The sequence below is a fragment of the Delphinapterus leucas genome, chromosome 1 (assembly GCF_059928025.1).
Source record: "Delphinapterus leucas isolate spDelLeu-1000000601 "Yukka" chromosome 1, BTC_Dleu_Yukka2, whole genome shotgun sequence".
In the NCBI taxonomy this organism is placed as follows: domain Eukaryota; kingdom Metazoa; phylum Chordata; class Mammalia; order Artiodactyla; family Monodontidae; genus Delphinapterus; species Delphinapterus leucas.
The window spans coordinates 158,863,163-158,875,983 of NC_143129.1; the positions used below are offsets into that span (position 1 = coordinate 158,863,163).

General features: G+C 42.6%; 1 protein-coding gene across 17 annotated transcripts in view; it reads right to left on the bottom strand.

Annotated features, from left to right (window-relative positions):
• MACF1 (microtubule actin crosslinking factor 1) overlaps positions 1–12,821 on the bottom strand; it is a 327,589-nt gene that overhangs the window by 185,754 nt on the left and 129,014 nt on the right. For all 17 annotated transcript variants that reach the window (XM_089895612.1, XM_089895677.1, XM_089895649.1 and 14 more), the window contains one exon: positions 10,373–10,465. In XM_089895612.1, the coding sequence (XP_089751738.1) occupies positions 10,373–10,465 (93 nt within the window). The remainder of the gene's footprint in view (positions 1–10,372; positions 10,466–12,821) is intronic.

Genomic DNA, 12,821 nt, shown 5'->3' on the forward strand with positions numbered 1-12,821 from the left:
GAGCTCTTTTCAGGCTCGGTATCTTTAGGCTGGACCCCTCGTAAGTGCAGCCCATCGCTGCCATAGCCAGAGGAGGAGGGCAAGATGCTCTCAGTCAGGCCACTGATGGATAAATCACTCTGAGAAGCAGGCAGTCTGGGAACCTGAGGGGGCACTCGACCCACGTGGGCAGGCTCTGTGCAGCTCTGGCCTCTCGACTGGGCCGGTAGTGACGAAGGAGAACGTTCCACAATCCAGGCACCTGTCTGAGGGGCACTTAAAATACCCTTGGTTCCTCCCCCTACACTCCATCCGTCGGAAAGATGGTCTTGATTTCTTGTGTCGGTGGGGCAGTCTGTCCTGGGGAAAGTGCTGCTCCCAAATCCAAGCTGAGTATCTCCTTTCTCCACTGCAGTCCCTCCATGCAAAGGCAGCAGCACAGCCCTGCTGCTGCAGGATGCTGTCCTCGGAAATTCCACCAGTTGGCTCACTGACTTCTCACAGCTCCCTTCTGCGGGGTTATCGAGCAGGTGAGCGATGACAGTCATCCCCTCTTCCAGGGAATCCCAGACCCCTCTGGCAACTGATGACTCATTCTCTAACAAAAGCTGAGCAGTCTGGATCTCCCCCTGGAATCTCTCCTTCACCTGCACTATCATCCCGTGATCTCCCACCCCTGAGTCGGGGGCCGAGTCCCCAGGCAGTAAAATGTCTGTGGGGGGTGGCTCTACCCCTCCCACTCCTTCCTCCTGTTGGAGACTCACTGTTAACTTCGTCAGGGTTTCCGTCTCTTCGATGACTCCAGTTCCTTGCAAGGGTTCTTCTTCACGAGAGACCTCTGGAGTAGGGGTTTTCTTCCCCCTCCACTTCCTTTTGAACCGAACCCTTTTCTTAGGAGATATGGGAGTCTTCTCAGGAACAGCTATTGAATCTTTCGGCTCCTTAACGCAGCCCAGCGAATTTCCCATTGCTTTCCTCTCCTAATCTCAGCAAAAACGCAGCTAAGCCAGTCCTGGGATCCCAGAGAAATCCCAACCTTGGCTTCATCGGATTAGATGCACATTTAAAAACATGCACTATGCCGGCGATCCCTCCAATTCTTCCTCCCTCCCCGCCTCTCTCTGTCTCTTCCAGCCGCTGCCGATTCAGACAGCCATCTTACAGGCTCAGAGCTGCAACAAGACAAATTCAAAGCATCTCACTGCAGTTCAGAAATCACTTGACCTAAAAGCAGACAGAAACCGGATTGGCTACAGCTTCCTCTCTCCAAATATGAGGTAATTGGAGCACTGCCTTCAGAAACACAAACAGAAAGCAAAAAGGAGCTAGAAACCAGGGGAGGGGAGGAATTAGGGAGGGCAGGAAGGAGGGAGGGAATGTAAGAGTAAATGGAAAAGGGAGGGGGAAAGAAAAGAGGCCCTGGGAGAAGGTAACGTGAAGGAAGGAGGAGGAGAAAGAGGGGAAAAGCAAGCCAGCGGCTGGTACCAACCAGGAAGGGAAGGGCCAAGAGGAACCAGGGCCGGGGACTATGGCCCCCAAACTGTGAAGTGAAACAGATTTCAATTGCTGCACCAAGATGTCCAAAAGAAAATATCAAGCAGGATTAACATACTCTCGATTTTTTCAGGTCAGAAACAATAAAATTATAACCAGAAGAGAGACCAGAGAGTAATCCTCATAGTTACAAAAAGAAACACAAGCTTTAAAGATCTAGTCTCCTGTAGCATTTATTTCCCTACTTTTGAGAGAGAAAGAGAGAGGGAGAGAGACATCTGTTAATTCTGCTGGCCAATGACACACGGAGGAAAAACCCGGAAATCGGCTTTGAGTACAGTATATGGATGCTCGGTAAAAAGGATACCACTTCCGTATACAACAGAGAAGCAGCGTTTCTGCTGAACAACACTTGACACGAATGTCCAACAGTAATTACTGCTGCTACTGACAGCTAACATGTTTTTAGCATTTGTCATGTGCCATGCCCCATGCTAAGCTATAGACTGTCTCACTTAATTCCCACAGTAACCAAATGAAGTCAAAACTATTATTTTACACTTTACAGATAAAGAAACTGAGGTTCAAGAAAGTGGATTCCTTTGCTCAAGGCTACACAGAGTGGCAAAGCCAGAACATGAACCCCTGTTTAAGACTTTGAACTTCAAACCCTTGTTACACTGCCTTCTACCTGCAGCAGGGATGGAAGTCTGTACTCAGTTAAGTAAAACAGGAAGATACTCCACTGTTTTGAATTGGCAACTAGACTCACATGGACCAAGGGCTGAAACAAAAAGATAACTCTTGCTCTTTGGGAGTAACAGAGGAAGTCACTAAAATGAGGCCCAGATGGTTTTTACTCAAATTGCAGCAGGGCAGGAAGTCTGAATTAAAGGTCTAAAAAGTTGGTGGGACCTCCCTGGTGGTGCAGTGGATAAGACTCTGTGCTCCCAATGCAGGGGGCCCGGGTTTGATCCCTGGTCAGGGAATTAGATCCTATATGCATGCCGCAACTAAGAGTTCTCATGCCACAACTAAGGAGCCCGCGAGCCACAACTAAGACCTCGTGCAACCAAATAAATTAATTAAATAAATATTTTAAAAATAATTACAGGAATTACTTTAAAGCTTATCTTTAAAAAAAAAAAAAAGTCTAAAACGTTGGATTCAAAAACCACCCTGTTGTACCAGTGGGATTTGCCCACCCCAGTGTTTTTAGCATAGCGTGTGACAGGTGAGATAACAGCACAATCCAGAGGGCTCCAAATGCAGTGGAAGGACAGAGCTTATATGTGTTCCCTCCTGGTCAAATCTATTTATTCTATACCGAAAGGATCCAGACCACACTGCAGAGAGAAATAGTCGGCCTGGCTCTACGTAAGCCTACCCACCTCTCCTGGAGACCTGAAAAATGCCCGCCACCAAAGGAAAGCAATAAGAACCCCTAAGCAACAGCTCTTCCACAGCACTTCTGAGACCCTACTGATGCCCCATCTGCCTCACCATTGCAGGAGGTGTCCTTTCTCCCCTAAGCCTTTACAAAGGCTGACTGGGAAGCTGTAGCACCATCTGATGGCCATTGTACACCACAGCAAGAAACAAGACAAGGAGGTTAGCGTGAGAGAGAAACTCAGTCAGACTCCAGAAAAATCACTTAATCGGCAAAAAATCTGATGTTACAATATAATTCTCCAGGCAGGTACCAGGCCTCTACTCCTTCAACAAAGAGCGCTGGAACTATGGAACTTCTCAGATGTACACCCCAAGGCTCAAGCTTGAATTTTGCTCATGAAATACAAGCAAACTGAATTCCTGAAAACGATCAACTCAGGGGCAAGAGAGACAGCCTCTGGATATGACTGCTGCTGCTGCAGTTTTCTCTGACAGACGGTCCTGACAGAGCTGAGCAGATTACTTCTAGGAGCCTTTTCTTTCTTAAACTTCTGCATATGTTGGGCAAATCAGGCTTTCATTTCCTTCTGCTCCAGAGGAAAACTGGTCTAGGAAACGAGCAGAGAGTTCAGCAAGGTAGACCTAGGTTCAAATTCCCAGTTCTGTTAACTCAGTAGCTAAGTAACTATCCTGCTAAGTGATTCAGTCTCCTTACCTCTAAAACATGGATGCTACCCCTTACTTAATGGGGTTGTAGAGAGGGTTCATGGGATGGTGTCTTGAAAGTGCTCGGCTCCCTGCCTGGTCTATGTTAAGTCCCTTTTCTCCTCATTTACTACTAGACCGAAGAGGTATGAGGCACTCCACCACCACCAGGGTCCTAATATACTCTTCTTGATTAGGCTCTAAGGAAAGTAGTAGCTATGTTCTGACGTCCAAAGTTTAGGTGCTTGTTTTTCTCCATAGGGGCGCTGCTTCCCCTAGTTTACTGAGTAAGTTAACTCTGATCACAAGGACTTTCCCCTGGACCACCTTCTCATCTAGGCTGAACTCTCAACACATGGCCAGCTGCCTTCTGGGAGAGCAGATTTCTAGTGCCCACATATTTTTCATCTTTTATCCTTTGGCTTTTTCTAGTTAACTGTTTACTGCCCATAGGTCTCCCATAGAGACAGCGGGCATAAAAGACTCCAGAGCAAAAAAGCTCATTCATTCACTCCACAAGCATGAATGATGCCTCATCTACATGCCAAGCACTAAGTGTCATAAAGTACACACAAATGTAAACCCAACTAAGACCACTCTTGACCTAAACTCCCAGACTTCTTAAATTTCAGAGTGCTATACATACACTAGTATTTAATAAACATTTGAAAGTTGGAAAGCTAATTTTGTCAGATTCTGATTTTTAAAGAACTTATCTTCTAGAAAAATCATAAATCCTAACATGTACCTTAAAACAGGCCTGGACAAAACCAAGAGATAAGAAATCCTATTATTAGTATCTGGATGTATAACCTAAAAAAGTCAGTTGGTCTCTGTGTTTCAGTTTGCTCATCTGAACAATGGGCACAGGAAAACAGACACCACAGTCTATTTATCTGGTCTACCTACCCCACAGCTTCGAGGAGGCCAACTTCATACAATATCCATTCATTTAACAAGTACTTATTGAGTGAAACAAATAACCACGTTACAAAGCAGTATGTGTCACACAACCCTGTAAGTCATACTGGCCTTCTCAGAGTGACTGAAAAAACGAAAGGTACACTGGGAAAGAAAAACAAAAGCATATATAAAAGCAAATATAAAATATTAACATCTGTTTAATTTTGAAGGTGACTACACACACATCTGTTATATACTTTTCTGTACTTCTCCGTGTAATTAACAATTTCATAATTAAAAACTAAAATCGGGACTTCCCTGGTGGCGCAGTGGTTAAGAATCCGCTTGCCAATGCAGGGAACTCGGGTTCGAGCCCTGCTCCGGGAAGATCCCACATGCCATGGAGCAACTAAGCCCGTGCACCACAACTACTGAGCCTGCGCTCTAGAGCCCGCAAGCCACAACTACTGAGCCTGCATGCCGCAACTACTGAAGCCCACGCACCTAGAGCCCGCGCTCCACAACGAGAAGCCACCACAATGAGAAGCCCGCACAGGGCAACAAAGAGTAGCCCCCGCTCGCGGCAACTAGAGAAAACCTGTGCGCAGCAACGAAGACCCAACACAACCAAAAAATAAATAAATAAAATCCTTAAAAAAAAAAAAAAAGAATACATTCTCCTGCAAACTAAAACCACAAGGAGATACCATTTCACACCCACTATGATGGCTATAATCTAAAAGACAGACAATTACAAGGATATGGAGAAACAGGAACTCTCACAACTGAGCTAGTGGGAATATAAAATGGTTCAGCCACTTTGGAAGACACTTTGGCAGTTTCTTGAAAAGTTATATATAAACCTACCCTATAACCCAGCAATTCCACCCATAGGTATATAGCCAAGAGAAATGAAAACATACATCCACACAAATATTCAAATCAACGTTATTTATAATAGCCCAAAAATGAAAACAACCCACATGTCCATCAACTGCTGAATAAACAAAATATATGGTATATCCATACAACAGAATACTCCTCAGCAATAAAGGAATTAAGTACTCATACATGCTACAACATAGATGAACCTCAAGAATATTATGTTAAGTGAAAGAAGCTAGACACAAAAGAGCACATATTGTAAGATTCCATTTAAATGAAATGTCTGGAATAGGCAAATCTGTAGAAACAAAAAACGTATTAGTGGTTGCCTAAGGCTAGGGATGGGAACAGAGAATAACTATAAACAGACAAGAAGGACCTTAGTGGGATGATGAAAATGTTCTAAAATTGGATTATGGTGATGGTTATACAACTCATAAAAATCACTGAATTACACAATGAAAATGCGTCAATTTTATGGTACATAAATTATACCTCAATAAAGTTGTTTTTAAAAAAGAATGTATTTTCTTAAACAATAGAATGATAACCAAAAAATGTTTTAAAACAATTAGCTAACTATATGGAAAGGGAAGAAACAGGATGGAGGGGGCAGAGATGAAAGCTAGACTTCACTGAACACACCTTGTGTTAACTTTTTTAAATTTCCCTTTGGAACAATGTATATGGTCTATAAAATATAAAATAAAATTGAAAGGGAAAAAACAATCCCTAAAAACTGAAGGAATATAAAAACAAATGAACTTAATTGTGTATTGAATTAATGGCTTAACAACACAGAGAGAAGTTACTTCAAATGACTATAAAACAAAATTATTTGTACGTCCTTAGGAGATAAACACTAAGGACAAAAAGAACTGCAAAGAAATCACAAATTTTTCAGTAATTGTGTTGTTAATAATAACAGTCACTGTTATTTTGATTCAAATATATTACATATAATATATATGACTTTCTATATATGCTATAATATATATATGATTTTATGTATGCGTGCATCCGTGTGCTTGTGTGTGTATGAAAAAGGGAAAAAGTAATGTGTTACTTAGATAGCGTCAAGATTTTCAGCATAAGAAAAAAAAAGGATACAAACATAAAGTCAAAGAAGTTGAATAAAACTCTGTAATTCTAAGTTTGAATTAGAAACATCATTATAAATTCTTGATTTTTTTAAAAGAGAAAAATAGAAGTGTTAGCTAGCTCTGTCCACAGAAAACGCCTAGAGACAGTGACCAACCCGGTAGCACTCAGATTGTTGTCAACAAAGAATTTCAGTTCCTTGGAGAAATTGCTAATCCCAGGCCTGAAACAGGAAATATACAAAAAATATCTGGAACAGCTCTTCACACAAGAAATAAAGCACATTATCAAGACTATGGGGATCATGACAAAGGACTCAGAGTCAACTTGAAAAAAGTCATTGGCCAAAGATGGAGCTGAGTATTAGGAAAAATGACAGCTGTATTTGATTAGAACACATTTAAGTCTGTTAAAAATCCATGAGTCACACTGATACTAAAGGAAAATAAATATCAACAAAGAAACTTTCATTGGTCTTCAGAGAAACTTAGAGGATCAACTAATTATTCTGAAAACTGGTAAAACAGAGGGAAAGATGAAAGCATTAATCTTTGTATCTTGCCTTTCCTATAGGAGCTATCTCTCAGGGTAATGGATAAAGTAAAATTCTACTTTACAAAAGAATTATAGAATTTTGAGTATCACCATTTTGCAGCTTCTAATGAAATAATGGAACTAGCAATGACAAACAGTAGCTGCTAAAGTTTCAGGTGAAGAGCTAACAGTGAGTGCATCTACAATGGATGGATCAGGCTGATAACACCTGAATTCACTAATCAAGCTTAACATCACGAACAGATGGACAACAGACATTATGTGCCTTCTGATGTGTAGCAATAAAAGTATACAACTCGGGACTTCCCTGGTGGTGCAATGGTTTAGAATCCGCCTGCCAATGCAGGGGACACAGGTTCAATCCCTGGTCCGGGAAGGTCCCACATGCCACAGAGCAACTAAGCCCGTGCGCCACAACTACTGAGCCTGAGCTCTAGAGCCTGTGAGCCACAACTACTGAGCCCGCTTACTGCAACTACTGAAGCCCATGCGCCTAGAGCCCATGCTCCACAACAGGAGAAGCCACGGCAATAAGAAGCCCACACACCGCAACGAAGAGTAGCCCCCGCTCGCTGCAACTAGAGAAAGGCCAAGCGCAGCAATGAAGACCCAACACAGCCAAAAAAAAAAAAAAAAGTATACAACTCAACATCACCATCCTTGCCCGCCCCCCACCCCACAAAAAAGGGAAACTGAGTATGATCCAGCCTCAGGTCTGAAACACCAGTTTACAGGCAATACAAGAGAGGGATGGAGGATGCTGTTAGAAAACATCCCACAGATGCCACCAGCATCTTTACATAAATTGCATAGGACAAAAGACCTGATTTATTCAACAAACCAAAAGGGGAGAAAAAGAGGAGGGGAAAATTTAATACATGTGTGGACTCTGTTTGGATTCTGATTCAAACAAGCCATGTTTTAAATGAGATAACTGGGGAAATCTGAACAATGCTCAGATATTCAATGGTTTTAAGAAATTACTGATTTTTAGTGTTATAACACTGTGGTTTGCTTAAATGAAGAGTCTTTAAGAGATACACACTGAAATATTTACAGATGAAATTATATGATGTCTGGGACTCCTTTCAAAATAACCTCCTGGGGGTTTGAGGAGTGGATCAGGATATAGACAAAATAACACTGGCCATGAGTATGTAACTGTAGGGCTAGGTGATGGGTACATGGTGGTTCTATACTATTTTCTCTGCTTTTATATATGTTTGAAATTTTTCATAACAAATTTTTAAAGAGAGAGTAAGAGAGAACATTTTCCTGATGCAGTGTTCAGTTAAGGAACATTACCACCATCTCCTCTGTCCCAGGAAAATTTTAATTAGCCAGTTCAATTTTCATTCCTTGACCTCTGAATTTCCCTTTTGTTGAATTTAGTTGCAGTCAGGAGAAACAAAGACCCAGTGGACAGCTTCCTCTTACCTCACACCTATGAGGAATAACACTGGTCTCTCAAAGTGAAGGCAGGTCTGTGGTGAAATACAAACAACCAACAAAGTTTCTCTAAAAAACCCCTCTGTTCATAAGGGTGCCAAGAGGGTAACTCTATGAAAGCTCAGCAAAGTTCTTGTTCCCACCCTGCCAAGGCACACTGCCAACTTCATGTTCGTGGTTATCCCTATATCCGAAGCATGCCTGAGGACACCCTGTGGTTCCACAAAAACACACGTTACCTCCACACTTTCCTAAGCCTACTTATGCTGCAGATTGCCAGCACTGGTTCCAAACCAGAGCGCCAAGAAATAAACCCTGAGCTCTCAGAATTTCCCAGATTCTCAGGAATTCTGGGACACCTGCTGTTCTGCCTTCACCCAGCAGGTGGCGCTGACTCCCCAACTGGGACATCACAGCAGCCACAGCCCTGGGAGTCACTGCCTTGAGATATTAATATTAGCCTTCTTTTCCCACCTGCTCAAGAAATGCTCCCCGGGGACTTTCCTGGTGGCACAGTGGTAAAGAATCTGCCTGCCAATGCAGGGGACCCGGGTTCGAGCCCTGGTCCGGGAAGATCCCACATGCCACAGGGCAACTAAAAGCCCACGCCACAACTACTGAAGTCCATGCTTAGAGCCCGTGCTCCACAAGAGAAGCCACTGTAATGAGAAGCCCACACACCACAACCAAGAGTAGCAAGAGTAGCCCCGCTCGCCACAACTAGAGAAAGCCCGCGCACAACAACGAAGACCTAACGCAGCCAAAAATAAATAAATTAAAAAAAAAAAAAAAAGAAGTGCTCCCTGTAATCGATCAGCCTTGTATACAGCTGTTGGGTATAGGAGAACTGTCTGAGAAATAGTTTTGTTTAGTTGAGCTAACGTGATTCAAGATAGTCTACTTATAAAAATAGGGCTGTGATTTTCCAATAGCAATCCAGACTTGAAAAGGATTTATCTTCTAAGGGGGGACCAACGGGAAGGCTGTGTGACCATGTGAACACTACCAACATGCCACTGTTCTTGGGTGTGATGGATGCTACAAGGTTGTGATTGTAAACACATATACAAACCCAGAGACCAAGGTTCTTGCTATGAACTGAATGTTTGTGTCCCCTCGAAATTCATATATTGAAGCCCTAACCCTGATATGATGGTATCTGGAAGTGGGGCCTTTGGCAGGTAATTAGGTTTAGATGAGGTCATGAGAGTGGAGCCCTCATAATGGGATTGATGTCCTTATAAAAAGATGAAGGAACACAAGATCTCTTTCTCTGCATGCATGCCCCAAGGAAAGGCCATGCAAGGGCGTAACTAGGAAAAGGGCCCTCACCAAGGAGCCAACCAAGCTAGCACTCTGATCTTAGACTTCCAGCCTCCAGAACTGTGAGAAATGAATGTTTGTTGTTTAAGCCACCCAGCCTATGGTGTTTCATTATAACAGCCCGAAATAACTAAGACAGTGCTACAATTAACTAGGCTTGTTTAAGACCATTAGAGATGAGGAAAAGTCTACAACAAAGAAGGATTATAAGGCTTCGCTCCACCCTTCTAGAGCATCAAATCCAACATCTCTCCCCACCCCTCACATTCTGAGTCCCTGAAGAGACAGTTTTGACTCAGCTGAGCAGACTTCTAATAACCAGACTGCCAATGAAAGGGCCAAAGCACAAACAGGAGAAAAATCCCATTTCATCATGCAAATGATGAGGAAGTTCTGGGTTTACACTGCAAGAGCTTTGCCTCCAGGCCACCCTAATCTTCCTTTCCAGCTCCCACTCTCACCCTCATTCACTGCCAAATATGGAGAAGCAAGCCTCAGTGTGCCCTTGGAAGGCAGAGCAACCTCTAACTCTTTCTAGGCCATGTCCAAACCAAGCACCCAGGACCCCAAACTTCATAGACCCTACCTGGAAGTGCAAAATAATGGTCCAGATCAGGCCCAGGGTCAGCTTGGGGTTGCCGTCTGTGATGTCATCGTTGCGAATATTCACTAGTTTCACCTGAAAAAGAAACAGAAGCTGGTCTCAGAGCTCTGTGACTTTTTTGTTTTGATTTCATTTTTATAGATTTTCATTATTTATATGCAGTTAAATTGGTTTTTTTGCAGTTAAATTGGTTCTGAGTTTTCACACATGTACAGATTTGTGTAACTACCACCACAATCAGGATAACAGAACAGGTACGTCAACCCAAAAAGGTGATCTCAAGCTGCCCCTTTGTAGTCAAACCCTGCCCCCAGCCCTAAATCCTGGCAACCACTGATCTGTTCCCAATTTTGCTTTTTCCAGAATGTCATATAAATGGAATCACACAGTATGTAATCTTGATAATAGCTTTTTTTCACTCAGCATAATGTTCATGAGATCCCCATCCAAGTTGCTCCATGCAACAACAGTTTGCTCCTTTTCGTTGTGGAGGAGTATTCCACTATACCGATATACTACACTGTAATTATCCACTCATCTATTGAAGGACATTTGCATTGTTTCCAGTTTGGGACAATTATGAATAAAGCTCCTATATTCATGTACAGTTTTTTGTGCGAGCACATGTTTTCATTTCTCTAGGGTAAATTCCTAGGAGTGGGATTGCTGGGTCATATGGTATACGTTTAGCTTCATAAGAAACTGCCCAACTGTTGGGTTGGCCAAAAGGTTCGTTCGTTTTCTTCCGTCAGATGGCTCTAGTAGCACTTAGTTGTCTTTAACTTCATTCAAAACAATTTTGTTAGATTGTATGTGACAGCTGTCATATCAGTGTGCATTTAAAAAAACACATCAAAATTGGTGAATTTTTGTGTAACCATTTTAATGTTGAAGAAAAAAAGCAACATTTTGGCGAATAATGCTTTATTATTTCAAGAAAGGTAAAAATGCAACTGAAACGCAAAAACAAATTTGTGCAGTGTATGGAGAAGGTGCTGTGACTGATCGAACGCATCAAAAGTGGTTTGCGAAGTTCTGTGCTGGAGATTTCTCACTGTATGATGCTCCACGGTCAGGTATACCAGTTGAAGTTGACAGCGATCACATAGAGACATTAATTGAGAACAACCAACGTTATACCACGCGGGAGATAGCTGACATACTCAAAATATCCAAATCAAGCGTTGAAAATCATTTGCACCAGCTTGGTTATGTTCATCGCTTTGATGCTTGGGTTCCACATAAGTTAAGTGAAAAAAACCTTGACCGTATTTCCGCCTGTGATTCTCTACTGAAATGTAATGAAAACGTTCCATTTTTAAAATAAATTGTGATGGGCGATGAAAAGTGGATACTGTATAATAATGCGGAACACAGGAGATTGTGGGGCAAGCGAAATGAACCACCACCAACCACACCAAAGGCCGGTCTTTATCCAAAGAAGGTGATGTTGTGTACATGGTGGGATTGGAAGGGAGTCCTCTATTATGAGCTCCTTTTGGAAAACCAAACCATTAATTCCAACAAGTACTGCTCTCAATTAGACCAAGTGAAAGCAGCACTCGATAAAAAGCGTTCAGAATTAGTCAACAGAAAACTCATAATCTTCCATCAGGATAACGCCAAGACCATAAGTTTCTTTGATGACCGGCAAAAACTGTTACAGCTTGGCTGTGAAGTTCTGATTCACCCTCTGTACTCACCAGACAGTGCACCTTCAGATTTCCATTTATTTAGGTATTTACAAAATTCTCTTAATGGAAAAAATTTCAATTCCCTGGAAGACTGTAAAAGGCACCTGGAACAGTTCTTTGCTCAAAAAGATAAAAAGTTTTGGGAAAATGGAATTACGAAGTTGCCTGAAAAATGGCAGAAAGCAGTGGAACAAAAGGGTGAATATATTTGTTCAATAAAGTTCTCGGTGAAAACAAAAAATGTGTCTGATTTTTACTTTAAAAGCGAACGCACTTTTTGGCCAACCAGTATCTTCCAGCGTGATTGTACCATTTTGCAATCCCACCAGCAAAGCAACCTTGCAAGCACATGCTATTATGAGTTGCTTTTTAATTAAGTCACCACAGCCCTGACTTTTTTCTTTTTCTTTCTTATTTCTTCAAGGTTGAGAGAGCGAGATCTGCCCCTTGTCCCTTACTGGTCTCTGGCCTGCTCCCATCTATTTCCCCTCCTTTGTCGCAGACATGCCCACCTACCCACACCTCCCATAGCATATGCTTTACTCCTAAAATCTCATTCCAGCAACACGATGTGCACAGACACACAGGCCCTTCCCCCACCAGGGTGACCAACCATCCCTGGGTGCTGGAAACTGAGGGGTTTCCTGGGACGTGGGCCTTTCAGTGCTGAAACCAAGACTGTCCTAGGAAAACCAGCCTACTTCCAGTTCCACCTCCACCCCTGCGAGTGTCTGTTG